General features: G+C 43.3%; 1 protein-coding gene across 1 annotated transcript in view; it reads left to right on the top strand.

Moving 5' to 3' along the window:
• LRBA (LPS responsive beige-like anchor protein) overlaps positions 1 to 12,334 on the top strand; it is an 825,317-nt gene that overhangs the window by 128,613 nt on the left and 684,370 nt on the right. The window contains exon 30 of the mRNA XM_069744053.1: positions 1,138 to 1,268. Coding sequence (XP_069600154.1) covers positions 1,138 to 1,268 — 131 coding nt within the window. The remainder of the gene's footprint in view (positions 1 to 1,137; positions 1,269 to 12,334) is intronic.

Below are 12,334 nucleotides of genomic sequence, written 5' to 3'. Positions count from 1 at the left end.
CCTACTCAGATTTTTCTATGCTGTTGTGTTTTTACCGAGGCTTTTTTTTAAATCTTTATAGTTTGGTGAGACACATGAGGGAGGTATTTACAATGACTAGAAAAATTAAAATAAGACCAGTAGAAAAAAAGGTGGTCTACTATGAATGTGTAAGAAAGGTGTCAGGTAATGACTTGTATTAGCATTTTAAGGTTTATGTCTGGCGTGTAGGCATATATTCAGATGGCTGGCCGGGTCTGGTGATCTGTGCTCGTTCAACAGGCAATAATTATCTGCACCACAAAGCCTTCTTACAGTTCTGCGTAATTGGGACTAATAACACACTGACCTTATGCCTGCGAATATTTATGGTGGCTGGTCTTTGCACCCTTGTCCTGTCAGAAGTGATGTAAGCTCCTCTTTGATATCCTTGCCGATCTGGGGTAGGACACTTAAAAGATGCATTGCTTTTCTATATGACAGTGGACTGGTAAAGTGTAGCTTCATTTTGATTTTTGTTGCCCGGTGGAACGTGGCAGTGACACTGCATAGAAAGAGCTCTGATTTATGAGATGAAGTTCTAATGGTCGCGAAGGTTTCAGCTAAATAATTGGCTATTGCTTTATTCACTTGTCATGGTACAATGACTTGTGTATTAAGGAAATGGAGTTTGTTAGAAGGAAGGAAGCCTTGCATGTCATCAAGTATCAAGGTGTCTCAGAGGACAACGTTATAATCAGCTTTTCTGGCCTTGAGAACAGATTTGATTTGTGATGTCTTCTGATACAATCTAGTTAGCACTTAAGCAAAAAAATAATGAAAAATGTGTTTGGAGATGGGTGCAGATGTCAAATTTACTTCATATTAATCTGTAGAAGTCTTTATAAATTCAAGTGGCCCCACGTTAATGCATATCTGAGTAATCTGATTAAAGCGTTTACAAGCCAAAAAATTTGGATATATACTGTAATATCAGTCTTTTATTCGTGTAAAGTCCGGTTCTTACATGTGTAATAACCTTCTGACCCCACAATGGAGCAATATCTATAAAAGTGTATGCTGGTAGTTCTCATCATGTTTGTGTAATAATGTAATATATAGTACACTTGATTTTAAATCTGTTAATAACCAACACCCTCTTTTTTTCATCTCCACCAGGAGTGTTGTGATAGCTCAGAAAAAGTCTGCTGCCCCCACGCCGTCTCTGGTCAGTGCCGCCCCACATGCAGTCAGTGTTGTGTCTTCTGTGGAAGCTTCCCAATCTGCTGAAGCGGACAGAGAATCATCTGGTAGGTTATTGGCCTCTTCAAATGCCAAGAAACAATTGCTAGCCATTCATAACATGGCTTTAGGTACGCTGTTTGCAGAAATAAAGAAATGGCATGACGTCGCTTCTCACCTGGACAGCATATGGTTTGCAATTGCACACACGGGACAATTGGTTTGCAATGATCAAACGAAAAATTAAAAAGAAAACCTATAAAAGGGCAGACTGTAAACCTGTGTTTTAAAGGGAACCTGTCACCCCGAAAATCGCGGGTGAGGTAATCCCACCGGCATCAGGGGCTTATCTGCAGCATTCTGTAATGCTGTAGATAAGCCCCCGATGTTACCTGAAAAAGGAGAAAAAGACGTTAGATTATACTCACCCACTGGCGGTCCCGCTGCTGGTCAGGTCGGATGGGCGTCTCCGGTCCGCTCCGGCGCCTCCTATCTTCTTTCCATGACGTCTTCTTCTGATCTTCAGCCACGGCTCCGGCGCAGGCGTACTTTGCTCTGCCCTGTTGAGGGCAGACAAAGTACTGCAGTGCGCAGGCGCCGGGCCTCTGACCTTTCCGGCGCCTGCGCACTGCAGTACTATCCTCTGCCCTCAAGAGGGCAGAGCAAAGTACGCCTGCGCCGGAGCCGTGGCTGAAGATCAGAAGAGGACGTCATGGAAAGAAGATAGGAGGCGCCGCAGCGGACCGGAGACGCCCATCCGACCTGACCAGCAGCGGGACCGCCCCTGGGTGAGTATAATATAACGTCTTTTTCTCCTTTTTCAGGTAACATCGGGGGCTTATCTACAGCATTACAGAATGCTGCAGATAAGCCCCTGATGCCGGTGGGATTACCTCACCCGCGATTTTCGGGGTGACAGGTTCCCTTTAACCCCTCTGTGACCTTAGACGTACTATCCCGTCGAGGTGCCCTGGGCTTATCTGACCCTGGACGGGATAGTACGTCATAGCCGATCGGCCGCGCTCACGGGGGGAGCGCGGCCGATCGCGGCCGGGTGTCAGCTGCTTATCGCAGCTGACATCCGCCACTATGTGCCAGGAGCGGTCACGGACCGCCCCCGGCACATTAACCCCTGGCACACCGCGATCAAAGATGATCGCGATGTGCCGGCGGTGCAGGGAAGCACCGCGCAGGGAGGGGGCTCCCTGCGGGCTTCCCTGAGCCCCCCGCAGCAACGCGATGTGATCGCGTTGCTGCGAGGGTCTCCTCACCTCCCTCCCTGCTCGAGCCCCGGATCCAAGATGGCCGCGGATCCGGGTCCTGCAGGGAGGGAGGTGGCTTCACAGAGCCTGCTCAGAGCAGGCACTGTGAAGGCTGCAGCGCTGCATGTCAGATCAGTGATCTGACAGAGTGCTGTGCAAACTGTCAGATCACTGATCTGTGATGTCCCCCCCTGGGACAAAGTAAAAAAAAATTTTTCCAAATGTGTAAAAAAAAAATAAAAAAAAATATTCCAAAATAATGAAAAAAAAAAAAAATATTATTCCCATAAATACATTTCTTCATCTAAATAAAAAAAAAAACCAATAAAAGTACACATATTTAGTATCGCCGCGTCCGTAACGACCCGACCTATAAAACTGTCCCACTAGTTAACCCCTTCAGTAAACACCGTAAGAAAAAAAAAAAAAACGAGGCAAAAAACAACGCTTTATTATCATACCGCCGAACAAAAAGTGGAATAACACGCGATCAAAAGGACAGATATAAATAACCATGGTACCGCTGAAAGCGTCATATTGTCCCGCAAAAAAAGAGCCGCCATACAGCATCATCAGCAAAAAAATAAAAAAGTTATAGTCCTGAGAATAAAGCGATGCAAAAATAATTATTTTTTCTGTAAAATAGTTTTTATCGTATAAAAGCACCAAACCATAAAAAAATGATATAAATGAGGTATCGCTGTAATCGTACTGACCCGAAGAATAAAACTGATTTATCAATTTTACCAAACGCGGAACGGTATAAACGCCTCCCCCAATAGAAATTCATGAATAGCTGGCTTTTGGTCATTCTTCCTCACAAAAATCGGAATCAAAAGCGATAAAAAAATGTCACGTGCCCAAAAATGTTTTCAATAAAAACGTCAACTCGTCCCGCAAAAAACAAGACCTTACATGACTCTGTGGACCAAAATATGGAAAAATTATAGCTCTCAAAATGTGGTATTGCAAAAAATATTTTTTGCAATAAAAAGGGTCTTTCAGTGTGTGACGGCTGCCAATCATAAAAATCCGCTAAAAAACTCGCTATAAAAGTAAATCAAACCCCCCTTCATCACCCCCTTAGTTAGGGAAAAATAAAAAAAAATGTATTTATTTCCATTTTCCCATTAGGGCTAGGGCTAGGGTTAGGGCTAGGGTTAGGGCTAGGGCTAGGGTTAGGGCTAGGGTTAGGGCTAGGGCTAGGGTTAGGGCTAGGGTTAGGGCTAGGGCTAGGGTTAGGGTTAGGGCTAGGGTTAGGGCTAGGGTTAGGGCTAGGGTTAGGGCTAGGGCTAGGGTTAGGGTTAGGGTTGGGGCTACAGTTAGGGTTGGGGCTAAAGTTAGGGTTAGGGTTTAGATTACATTTACAGTTGGGAATAGGGTTGGGATTAGGGTTAGTGGTGTGTCAGGGTTAGAGGTGTGGTTAGGGTTACCGTTGGAATTAGGGTTAGGGGTGTGTTTAGATTAGGGTTTCAGTTATAATTGGGGGGTTTCCACTGTTTCGGCACATCAGGGGCTCTCCAAACACGACATGGCGTCCGATCTCAATTCCAGCCAATTCTGCGTTGAAAAAGTAAAACAGTGCTCCTTCCCTTCCGAGCTCTCCTGTGTGCCCAAACAGGGGTTTACCCCAACATATGGGGTATCAGCGTACTCAGGACAAATTGGACAACAACTTTTGTGGACCAATTTCTCCTGTTACCCTTGGGAAAATACAAAACTGGGGGCTAAAAAATAATTTTTGTGGGAAAACAAAAAGATTTTTTATTTTCACGGCTCTGCGTTATAAACTGTAGTGAAACACTTGGGGGTTCAAAGTTCTCACAACACATCTAGATAAGTTCATTGAGGGGTCTAGTTTCCAATATGGGGTCACATGTGGGGGGTTTCTACTGTTTAGGTACATTAGGGGCTCTGCAAACGCAATGTGACGCCTGCAGACCAATCCATCTAAGTCTGCATTCCAAATGATGCTCCTTCCCTTCCGAGCCCTCCCATGCGCCCAAACGGTGGTTCCCCCCCACATATCGGGTATCAGCGTACTCAGGACAAATTGGACAACAACATTTAGGGTCCAATTTCTCCTGTTACCCTAGGGAAAATACAAAACTGGGGGCTAAAAAATAATTTTTGTGGGAAAAAAATTTTGTTTTATTTTTATGGCTCTGCATTATAAACTTCTGTGAAGCCCTTGGTGGGTCAAAGTGCTCACCACACATCCAGATAAGTTCCTTAGGGGGTCTACTTTCCAAAATGGTGTCACTTGTGGGGGGTTTCAATGTTTAGGCACATCAGTGGCTCTCCAAACGCAACATGGCGTCCCATCTCAATTTCTGTCAATTTTGCATTGAAAAGTCAAACTGCGCTCCTTCCCTTCCGAGCTCTCCCATGCGCCCAAACAGTGGTTTACTGCCACATATGAGGTATCAGCGTACTCAGGACAAATTGGACAACAACTTTTGAGGTCCAATTTCTTCTCTTACCCTTGGAAAAATAAAAAATTGGGGGCAAAAATATAATTTTTGTGAAAAAATATGATTTTTTATTTTTACGGTTCTGCATTATAAACTTCTGTGAAGCACTTGGTGGGTCAAAGTGCTCACCACACATCCAGATAAGTTCCTTAGGGGGTCTACTTTCCAAAATGGTGTCACTTGTGGGGGGTTTCAATGTTTAGGCACATCAGTGGCTCTCCAAACGCAACATGGCGTCCCATCTCAATTCCTGTCAATTTTGCATTGAAAAGTCAAATAGCGCTCCTTCCCTTCCGAGCTCTCCCATGCGCCCAAACAGTGGTTTACTGCCACATATGGGGTATCAGCGTACTCAGGACAAATTGGACAACAACTTTTTGGGTCCAATTTCTCCTGTTACCCTTGGTAAAATAAAACAAATTGGAGCTGAAGTAAATTTTTTGTGTAAAAAAGTTAAATGTTCATTTTTATTTAAACATTCCAAAAATTCCTATTAAACACCTGAAGGGTTAATAAACTTCTTGAATGTGGTTTTGAGCACCTTGAGGGGTGCAGTTTTTAGAATGGTGTCACACTTGGGCATTTTCTATCATATAGACCCCTCAAAATGACTTCAAATGAGACGTGGTCCCTAAAAAAAAATGGTGTTGTAAAAATGAGAAATTGCTGGTCAACTTTTAACCCTTATAACTCCCTAACAAAAAAAAAAATTGGTTCCAAAATTATGCTGATGTAAAGGAGACGTGTGGGAAATGTTACTTATTAAGTATTTTGTGTGACATATCTCTGTGATTTAATTGCATAAAAATTCAAAGTTTGAAAATTGCGAAATTTTCAAAATTTTCGCCAAATTTCCGTTTTTTTCACAAATAAACGCAGGTACTATCAAAGAAATTTTACCACTATCATGAAGTACAATATGTCACGAGAAAACAATGTCAGAATCACCAGGATCCGTTGAAGCGTTTCAGAGTTATAACCTCATAAAGGGACAGTGGTCAGAATTGTAAAAATTGGCCTGGTCATTAACGTGCAAACCACCCTTGGGGGTAAAGGGGTTAAACAACGTTCTTATCTTCTGTTCTATTAGCGTTTCAATTGGTCAGATTTTTCTCTCTGAATTATAAAGCCCCCTATGCATACTAAAGTGATGTCGGTTGAAGCCACTGATGATCACTAGGGATGAGCGAATAGCTTCAGGTAACTCCTTATCCGAATATCTATAGCGCTTACCCGAGTAGCTGCATCGGGAACCTGGATACCTGGAGCGCTCCCGATAATCAGCTGTTCGGCGCTGCAGGTATCGCGGCTGTGAAAGTCACAACACATATGTGACGCCCAGGAGACCGGGATACCCAGCACCGGACCAATGGAGTCTCTCTTGAGGGGGATGTCACGGGTGGCTTGACCCGGTGCTGTGGCCTCAGGCAATGCACAGTGTAAGGGGTATCATGAGGGGACAGGCACTTACTTGATCAGCAGCAGGTTCTCCCAGCGGTGACGATCCTGATCCTGGATAGATGGCTATTGTCCAAATGAAAGACTGAGGCACTGAAACGTTTAACCAGTTTACTTTAACATAAAAGGATTTACAACCAGTCCTGTCACCGGAGTCTGTATGGGAACTCTGAGTTACTTTGACCCTGCCGGGGTCTTCGCCTCTTATTGTGCGCAATTTCTGTGTGGCCCTGCTGCTGTATGTGAACTGGCTGCCGGCCCAATCTGTCCCCTCCGGGTCCTGGTTCGACGGGCAACCCGAGTCCTTTTATCGGTTTACCCCCTCTGGGAGTACCGCTGAACTCTGTGTCTGTTGCTGCATCCGACCCTAGTGAAGCTGATATCACCTCACGTTTTTCCGGTTGCTGTATTATATATAATGAATACAGCCACGGATCCGGTATCCGTCTTTGCGCCTGTTCTGGGTAGTGATTAATGCTACCCGGTTCTCACAATGTCCTTTTTCTCTATCCCTCTTCTCCTCAGGCCGGTGATTTAGGCCTGGTAACAGTCACAGGGCTGTTAGAGATTCAACTGTATGACCTCTCACTATCAGCTCCTTGGCCCAACTGCCATTTCTTCTCTCAGACCAGAATGGATCAAGGGGAGTCTCTGGAGCTCCCCCATTCTGGCCGGAGGTGGTAGTGCAGTCTTGCTATTTTAGTATTTGTACTTACTGTCAGTAACTATTTTTGTGGCAAATACCCCTAGGGGTGCCACACATACATAGAGAGCATGTTGGTTGTGACTGTCCACAGCCGCGACACATGCAGCTGCGGCACCGAACCGCAATTGTCGGGAGCGCTTCAGGTATCCGGGTTTCCGATGCAGATATTCGGTAACCACTATAGATATTCGGTTAAGGAGTTATCCGAAGCTACTCGCTCATCCCTAATAATGACTGATTCAGTCAACAAGTTAATGTGCATGGGAGCCCAGGCACTTTATTTCTCAGAAGTTAAAGATCTAGAACTTTCTATTTTGGATTGCCGAACTTTGTTCTCCATGAAGTAAGCTGCCGCAAGAGGTGTCTGGCAGCACCTCCCTCATACAGAGCTCAGGAGCACTCTGCTAAACAAGCTGTCCTGTGTCTGTGGTACAGACGACTGAGAAAGCTGCCAGCCAAATGATTGGCCGAACTGCCATCTAATATGTTTGAGTGGCATGAAGGTCATAGTACCAATTGGGTAAGTCAAATCTGCTGATTTTGTCAGGATCTGACATTCATCGATTGTTTTTCTAAACTTTGCTGGAGGGGTGTGGCAGCTGTACTCAACATGAAAAAATACGGTTGAGCATTTGTGTATGGGAGAGTCTAAAAAGTGCTTTCGATCACTGGCAGTATGAGTGTGTTTAACCCCTTTCTGACATTGGACGTAATATTCCATCCATGTGACCTGGGCATATTTGACCATGGATGGAATATTACGTTATCGCGACCGCCCGCGCTCACTGGGGATGTGCGGGCGATCGCCGCTGGGTGCCAGCTGATTGACAGCAGACCCCCGGAACTAGTGACCATAGGTAACCTCTATGACGTCACCCCCAGTCACGGAGGCTGCGTTCCCAGCATCTCATTCACCAGTGGTTCTCAGCCTGGGCGGTCGCATCTTGGCACCTTCCTGGTTGAAAACTATTTCAGACATGGATTTCGTTGTGGGACAGAACGACAGACAAGTATGGTATATTGAAATAGATTACCAGTCTTAAACCATCAAAGTACCCACAAATATATTGGCTCCACTATTTCATTCAAAAAAGGAGGACCTGAGTCACCATATATTATGAAATATGATTTTATTTATACATAAAAGATGTTTTAGATATATAAATAATACACAAATCTTATTAAAAATATCTTCTACATATATATACATATATATATATATATATATATATATATATATATATATATATATATATATATATATATATATATATATATATATTAAATAGATGATCCACAAAGGTGACAATGCTGCAGTGGCTGAAGACTAGGGCCTGAACAAATAAACAAAACACAGTTTACAAAGCAATATTAACCAGTTTTATATGAATGGCCACATGGTAGGATAATGGGTCAAATTAATCAGTCTCCCAACAAAGACTGAGAGGGGCTGAGCAAGTCGACCCAGATCAAACCTTGTTTCTATAAAGCCTATGTAACACGTTAATAGAAAAACTCCGGTGTTTGCTATAACAAGATTATGGTAAAAATATCAAAGGGTTAGTGAGCCATTATGTGATGACTCCTGCCCAGGCTGCGGCCAAGTACCCCGACGTGTGTTTCGCGAACGTTAATGTCGCTTCCTCAGGGGAAGTCTCCTGAGGAAGCAACATTAACGTTTTTAGGATTACCATAATTCTTATTTGCCTACTGCCAGGATAATGAGAGAATGTTCTAAGGCATTTTTATGACTTAAAATTCTAAAGTTTACACACACTAAGATTACTATTCCTTTAAACAATTCTGGACTTGCCCGTATGATGATGTAATATGTTTGGAAGCTTCTGAAGCTTGTCTTTTTGGCAACATCTGAGTTAATTTAGAGACACACCTGTGGATCTATTTTAGTGCACACCTGAAACACACTGTTTCTTCGTGTAGCATCATAAGTAATTATCAAGAAATCAGCCAAGATATCAGGAAGAGAGTTTTTGACTTGCACAAGTCTGGCTCATCCTTGGGTACAATTTCAAGGTACCTGAAGGTGCTTCGTTCATCTGTACGAACTATTATGCGCAAGTACAAACAAGATGGGAATATCCAGCCATCATACTGCTCAGGAAGGAGACTGGTTCTGTGTCCCAGAGATAAACGTGCTTTGGCTCGACGTGTGCATATCAGCCCAAGGACAAAAGCAAGAGACCTCGTGAAGATTATGGCGGAAGCTGGTAAGATTGTCTCAATATCCACAGTGAAATAAGTACTGTATCATCATGGGCTGAAAGGCCACTCTGCCAGGAAGAAGCCATTACTCCAAAAGAAACATTAAAAAGCCAGATTGTTTGCAAATGTACACAGGAACAAAGACCTTAATTTTTGGGGACATGTCCTGTGGTCTAATGAAACTAAAATTGAACTTTTTGGGCATAATGACCATTGTTACGTTTGGAGACAAAAGGAAGAAGCTTGGATGCCTAAGAAAACCATCCCAACTGCGAAACACAGGGGTGGCAGCATCATGTTGTGGAGTTGTTTTGCTGCAGGAGGGACTGGTGTGCTTCAGAAAATAGATGGCATCATGAGAAAAGAATGATTATGTGGCAATACTGATGCAATATCTCAATACATCAGCCAGCTTGGCCAGAAATGGGTCTTCCAAATGGAAAATGACCCGAAGCATACTTACAAAATGTTAACCAATTAGGTTAAGGATAACAAAGTCAATGTTTTGGAGTGGCCATCACAAAGCCATGATCTCAATCCTATTTAAAATGTATGGGCAAAGCTGAAAAGGCAGGTACTTCCTTATCCTTAAGCTATGTGCACACGTTGCAGATTTTGTTGCAGATCCGCAGCGTTTTGGTTTTTTTTTCTCGCAGATTTGCAAATCCAATTCCGCAAGGCGTGCTCAGGCAATGTTAATGGGAATCCAGAATTGGTGTCCACATGCTGTGGAAAATTCCGCACTGATTCTCAGCATTTTATTTTCTGCAGCATGTCAATTCTTTTTGTGGATCTGCAGCATTTCTGCACCCATTGTCTTACATTGAGTCAGTCAAATCCGTTGCTAAACTGCAGGTGTAAAAAGGTTAAGCTGCGGATTTGCGTGCCAAAAACGCTGCAGAAAGGAAGGAGGAGTGTGTTTGGGCAGAGACACTGATGACGAATTTGTGCAGGTCCATCTGTGTCTATGGGTGTCTGTGTTTGTGCGGATGTCTGCGGGTGTGTGTAGCCAGGCATCCTCTGATGGGACTATTACTCCTATCCGGCTACGTCTGGTGTCACCTATAACTGACAAAATGAGTCCCATCTTCCAGCAACTTTTTTCTATTAAAAAACACATTCATTCTCCCCAAACACCTAATACCCCAACGCCCTCGATCTCCTGCAATAAAAAAAAATAAAAAATGAACCACCATATATTTACCTTTCCGCCGTAGTCCATTTAATATTGAGTGTCCCACGGCGATCTCGCGTGTAGAACAGTCACATCGGGAGATGTGACCGCTCTGCATGGCTCCCAGTGATACTGCGGGAGGCTCACCTCTTGTCAGTGTATCACTACGCTGCCATGAGAGTTCATCTGAGTTCATGTTGTCTCTTGTGGCACCTCTGTGTGAGAAAATTTTCACACAGCGGTGCTGTAAGAAAGAGCTTTAACTTCAGTGAACTCTCAATGTATCTCCTGATGTGACTGTTCTACACGGGAGATCGTCGTGAGACACTCGTTATTAAATGGACTACGGCAGACAGGGAATATTTGTGTTGGTTCATTTTATTTTTGTTGCAGGAGATCGAGGGAGTCGGGAATTAGGCGATGCAGTAAGATGGTTAATATTAATAAAGGATTTAATTCTGGCCGTGTCTTTATTTACAATACAACTATAGGATTAGTAATGGTTAGGTGTCTTACAGACACTTTTCCATTACTAATCTGTGGACTTGATGTCACCTGATATTACAAAGGTGACATCAACCCCACAAATATTACCCCACTTGGCACCGCTACAGGGCAAGTGGGAAAATCGAGGTGATGTGCCATTTCTGGGGCGGCTGAGAGCTGATGTTTATAGCCTGGGGGGGCCCCTTCCCAGGCTATTAATATCAGCCCGCGGCCATCTGCCTAGCCTTTGCTGGTTTGATTTTATAGGGGAACCCCCTGTAAAATAGCCAGTAAAGGCTAAGCAAACATTTGTGAGCTGATATTAATAGCTTGGGAACCTTTATGGTTATTGACTCCTTCCCAGAATATTAACATCAACCCTCAGCTGTCGGCTTTACGTTTGTTGGTTAGGAAAATTACACGGGAGCCCACACAATTTTTTTTCTTTTTAGGGTATGTTCCCACGGTCAGGAACCGGCAGCGCTTTGGACACAGCACATGTCCGCTCTGTCCAAAGCGCTGCCTGCTTTTGAACACATGTGATTCCGCATGTGTTCATTGAACCATGCGGAATCACAGTGCCAAATACATTGTACAGGGACATTTACCTTGTGAAGACTGTGTCTCTGCAAGATAAATTAACATGCTGCGGTCTGGAAAGACGTGCCGCATGTCCGTCTCCGCAGGGAAGCCGCGGGCACTGATGCACACATAGAGGAGATGGGATTTCTTCCAATTCCATCCACTTTGCTGAAACATCTGGCTGCTGCGGGATGGGCGCTGCGGATGTACGCAGTGTCCTTCCCGCTGCGTTTACTGACCGGAGGAACATACCCTTATAAAGTTTTTGAAAATGAAACGGTTGTTGCGTTTCACGCAGATTTTGTGTCTTTTATTTAACTCTTTATTTACCATTTTATTAACGTGGGTATCAGGCTGACACCTGTTCAGTACTAAACCTCGGGCTTTGAAATAAATATATATATATATATATATATATATATATATATATATATATATATATATATATATATATATATAGGTCCTTCTCAAAAAATTAGCATATAGTGTTAAATTTCATTATTTACCATAATGTAATGATTACAATTAAACTTTCATATATTATAGATTCATTATCCACCAACTGAAATTTGTCAGGTCTTTTATTGTTTTAATACTGATGATTTTGGCATACAACTCCTGATAACCCAAAAAACCTGTCTCAATAAATTAGCATATCAAGAAAAGGTTCTCTAAACGACCTATTACCCTAATCTTCTGAATCAACTAATTAACTCTAAACACATGCAAAAGATACCTGAGGCTTTTATAAACTCCCTGCCTGGTTCAT

The sequence above is a fragment of the Ranitomeya imitator genome, chromosome 1 (assembly GCF_032444005.1).
Source record: "Ranitomeya imitator isolate aRanImi1 chromosome 1, aRanImi1.pri, whole genome shotgun sequence".
Classification (NCBI taxonomy): Eukaryota; Metazoa; Chordata; class Amphibia; order Anura; family Dendrobatidae; genus Ranitomeya; species Ranitomeya imitator.
Note: the sequence above shows the minus strand (reverse complement) of the source record. Positions and strands in the feature narration are given on the sequence as shown.